At 36.3% G+C, this 4,507-nt stretch overlaps 1 protein-coding gene across 1 annotated transcript; it reads right to left on the bottom strand.

Annotated features, from left to right (window-relative positions):
* Positions 1-478: 478 nt before the first annotated feature.
* On the bottom strand, positions 479-4,507 carry LOC112030757 (probable flavin-containing monooxygenase 1). Its single transcript, XM_024063420.2, has 5 exons — positions 3,947-4,507; positions 2,633-2,870; positions 2,259-2,434; positions 1,778-2,136; positions 479-999 (listed from the first exon to the last, which is right to left on the bottom strand). The coding sequence occupies exons 1-5, from the start codon at positions 4,382-4,384 to the stop codon at positions 657-659; spliced, it is 1,554 nt and encodes a 517-aa protein (XP_023919188.1). The 5' UTR covers positions 4,385-4,507; the 3' UTR covers positions 479-656.

Below are 4,507 nucleotides of genomic sequence, written 5' to 3'. Positions count from 1 at the left end.
GTACATAGCTAGAGGGTGGTCCAAGTCTAGAGAAGTCCAGGACCATTATGCACCACTGGCCCATATTGGTCCAAACTTAAAGGCAGCAACTTTTAGATATGGCTATCAGTTTTTTCTGGTCTCTGGTCCGTTGGCTTCTTTAAAAATCCTAGCACAGCCAAAAGTATCTGGAAATGGATTGTACCAAAAATATCATGGCACATAAAATCAGCTTCAATCAAAAAAATTTTTATTTTATTTTTTACTTAATAAAATCAGCTTTAATTTTGACAAATATTGCAAATTACTTTACGTACATAAAAATAAATTTTGCTAGAGAGCTAAGCTCAAAACCGTCATTGCTTGTCTTAAATATTGTGTTGCTAGATGTTAGTTGATGACCTGATGCTATGCACGAGTATAGTACTTCATATGTCACCTTCCTCTCCTATCCTTCAATGGATTCATTTTTCCTACGTAAGGATTCATAGCACATAAAAACAAGGAAAATGATTGTTTCACATTCCTCATTTTACACCAGTAGTACACACTGCATTCAAATTGTGGACATTCGTTGGAAAGTTTGGACATGATAGTGTGAAATGGGAGTGATACAAAGCTTAGTTGATGCATCCACTAGGCCATCAATCAGAACTAGAAGATGTAATGTGACCACTTTATGAGGAAACATAGTCTAATGGGCCATAAGGCTCAAGCAATTCAGCAATGAATCCCTTTTTTCTTTTGGGGTTCCATCCCATGTCTTGGCACAGTTGATCATTGTACCATATTTGAATAGCACCAATGCAGGATCTCCTGTAGTATTGGCCAGAGTATGTCTTCATGTATTCATCCCATATTTCCACATTTTTTTCCATGTCTTTAATGCTGGGCAATTTGAACGTGCCGTCAAGAAGCTCTGCCAGCCATCGGCATCTTATCTCGGAGGTGTACAAGTTTGAAACACTCTCTGAGAAACCAATTACCGCCAATTGTGGAATTCGTGGATGAATGCATTCTCTGATAAATTGGAAATGTCATTTCCTCATTTTCATTACTACTTTCAAAATGCATGAAGGTTTTAAATTGTTCAAGGAATCAAACAATAGCAATTAAGACTTAGTCCCAAAATTTTGGAATTGATTATGGATAGTGTTGGAACTAAGTGTATCATATTATATCATAGAGAAACAACAAATGTCTAATTTTCATTCATCAATTTAGTATAAATATTAAGTCTTTAAAATTTTCAATGTTAAGAAGTTACAATGTTCAAAAGAAATTGAATAAAGAATCTTTATATGATGTTAGTTTAATGCTATTACCTAGTATGTTATTAATACAAATGCATCTATTTACACGTGTGTGTGTATATATATATATATTGTTGTTTTGGGGGAGGGGGGGGGGGGTGGGGGGGGGGGGGCACAAAATTTGGCTCTCTATTATTGCTCTTAAAACAGGCTCAATGGGGCAATGTCAAATGCTATAAAAGACTTGAGTGTATTTCTCTTATCACCATTGGTTTTAAGGTGAAGTGGCACAACTTACAGTTTGACACATGTTATATATGGCCCCCCAAGGGAAAATCTAGATTGTCCAAGAAACCAAATTGTACTAAATTGCTCACATCCCTAAGCTAACCTTGATGAAATAATCCAAAAAATTTCCAACATTTCTAATTTGCTGTAACATAGATTATTTTGTTTCTTTTTTAAAGTTCTTTTCATGTTTACCTTGGTATTGAATTCTAATGTTATGACCCCCCACCCCTTAAAACTTAAAGAAATTAACCAACCTGTAGAGGGGAACTGTAGTATTAGGGGACCCAGCCATATGGTCCTGAAAGGTGGGGGACACAAAAATGTCTTTCAGCTTTATATCACCCCTGAACCCAGTAGCCAATATGACCAAATCAGTTTTCAGAAGTTGCTCCTCACCATTAACCAGAACACCTCCCTTGCAGAAGCTGAAGTTTGTACCTTTCTTCAAAATGATGCTTCCCTCTTCAACTTTGTCATAGAATTTTTCTGGCATTATGCAGATTAAACAAGAACTGAGTTGTTGAAGGAAACTATGCTTTGGTACCATTCCTAACTTTGCCAACCGAAGCTTCTTTTTTATATAGCTTTCAACAAATTTGGAGAATGCCCATCTCTGTTTATATGATAAAAGGTTTTAAGCTTCTACTCTTAGGAGAGCCTTCTTCAAGGTATAAAGATAAAAAATTATATTAAGGCTATATAAAAATATTACAAAAAAATGAAAAGAAAATTTACCACTGGCGAAAGAATTGTTGCCAGGAGACTTAGAAGAAAACCTTCACCAGGCTTATGAATCAATAGCTCCGCAAAGCGATTAAGGTATAACAATGGTAAAGGCACACCCCAAGGAAAGAAATCAGGAACAATCCAATGTTCAGACTTGTATAATACAGTACATGGATGCTCAATGCCTGCAAATTAAGTGTAAATCAATGAAAACAATATGTCCAATCTGAGTAATGGAGCAGATAATTAATAGTACTTTTCATGCATAAGCCTAAAAAATTTAGTAAATTCTCCCTAGAAAATGACCTTATTAAAGTTGTTTTGTCTTTTGTAAAAGCCTACAAGTTCTACACTGTAATATAAGTGAAATTTATGTTTGATACCATTTGCCATTGAGCATTCCATAGCAATGTCCAAAGCAGATTTTTGGAATCCCACAACAGTGACCTGCTTCCCTTTGATAAGCTTAGCTGCACTTTCATAATCCATGGCTGCATATTCCATGGAGTGTATCACCTTGCCATGAAAAACTTCTGGGCCTTGGTTTGGAGGGAATCCTGGAATGTTTGGAATGTCACTGAATCGCCCAATGCAGAGGATCACAAAGTCCACTAGGTACTCCTGCATTTCCATTTAATTTAGTAGGAGTTTAAGACTCATAAGTCCAATCTACTTTGACTAAATATCTTTGTCACAATTTTGATTGGCCTGAAAGAGTAGATTACCAGGTACGCATGGGTCGCATAAAATGAGAACTAGTGAAAATAAAAATAGAAATATGTGACAATTTCAAAACAAATGATTTGCAGTTTCATTTCGAAAAACATTATTTTTACTACAGCTGTTATTCTACAGTATGAACATTTCATTGCAATGATCCCCAGAAACTGGTTTTATATGTTCAATATAGTAATCTGATGGGATGTATGCGGAGCCCAATCAACTATGTTGGCTCTGTCAAGGTTTAGGGCCAGCAATCCCATACAATTATTGGGGGTAACTCCAGTATTTGACCTTACTTTAGAGGCCTTATGCCCTTTATTTCTACTTTTCTATGTGCGTAGCACAAGTAGTAGGATGGATTATATATATGCTAACTATCCTCATAACTTTTGTTATAGAGGTCATAATAAAGCTATAACAACCCTGTAATATAAACATAGCCTTGGTTTTGGCTTTTTGAGTGATCTGATGGGATGTATGCGGAGCCTACTTAACTATGTTGGCTACGTCGGGGAATAGGGACCAATGGTCTTGTACAATTAATTATTGGTTTAGATTTGTTTCCTATTTCTAACATAATCCAATCTTAATTAGGTTATATTTAAAGTGATAACTTAATGATAATGTGGTATTTTTTGTGATGCTTCACATTTGTGGTTCAAAATTCACCTCACCTCCCTTATTAACTACTGTTTCCAAAAAAAAAAAAAAAATCATATCAAAATGGGGCCTTGGCCCAATCCATCTAATTAATCATATCGATTGTCCAAACTTCAAAGTCCTGTTCCTCATCATGAATAATGACTATTAATGAGAAGTTGAGAACCTCAAAAATGAGTAGATGTATGTCAGTGACTCAGTATGTGTTATGTCCTTCACAAATATCTCGCTCTACCTTATCTCCAAGCAGGAGGAAAAAAATAAAAATAAATAAATGATAACAATTGTTGGTGTGTGTATGTGTATATACATACCTCTGTCGAAAGGCTACTTGTATCTTCTACCATAAGCTTCCATTTCCCTTTGGAACTGAGAAACGCATCAGTACCACTCCACATGGTCCATGATTGCATCTCTTCCTCAGATAGGCCTTCATACTCAACGCTGACAACTTTGGTGTTAAATTTGATATGCCTAAGCAAGTCAAAATGATGAGCATATGATTGAATATAGTCGAAAACTTGATGTTGTTTTGGAAAGTCTTCTGTCACTGAAGAAGGCCATGGAAAATCTGAGAACTGATATAGTACTTTTGGAGTTTGGAGTCTAGTGGTCTCTATGGTTTTGGTCCATACTCCTCCAATGTTGCTTTTGGCTTCAAAAACGATAGGATGGAAACCCTTTGACAGTGTGTACTTGGAAGCCAGGAGGCCACTGATACCGGCTCCAATAATGGCTACCTTTCTCTCCATTGCTTATCAATTTGGGGAGAGAGGAGAGGGGGGGTGAAGGGAGAGGAAGAGACAAAGAGTTCCTGTGTTTAAAAGTTTAAAAGAGAGAGAGAGAGATGCAAATGTCTCTCTTTTGGAAAGGAG

Source organism: Quercus suber, unplaced genomic scaffold (assembly GCF_002906115.3).
Source record: "Quercus suber isolate HL8 unplaced genomic scaffold, Cork oak 2.0 scaffold_70, whole genome shotgun sequence".
NCBI classification, from domain to species: Eukaryota; Viridiplantae; Streptophyta; class Magnoliopsida; order Fagales; family Fagaceae; genus Quercus; species Quercus suber.
The sequence above is the reverse complement of the archived record's forward strand: the minus strand, read 5'-3'. Positions and strand labels throughout refer to the sequence as shown.

Bases quoted from the DNA above. Each gene is read 5' to 3' on its own strand.
- LOC112030757 (XM_024063420.2), bottom strand. From the start codon at position 4,384: ATGGAGAGAAAGGTAGCCATTATTGGAGCCGGTATCAGTGGCCTCCTG. The intron at 2,871-3,946 runs GTATGTATATAC...ATGGAAATGCAG, and splicing joins CAAGTAGCCTTTCGACAGAG to GAGTACCTAGTGGACTTTGT. The intron at 2,137-2,258 runs GTAAATTTTCTT...TCATATAAACAG, and splicing joins CAACAATTCTTTCGCCAGTG to AGATGGGCATTCTCCAAATT.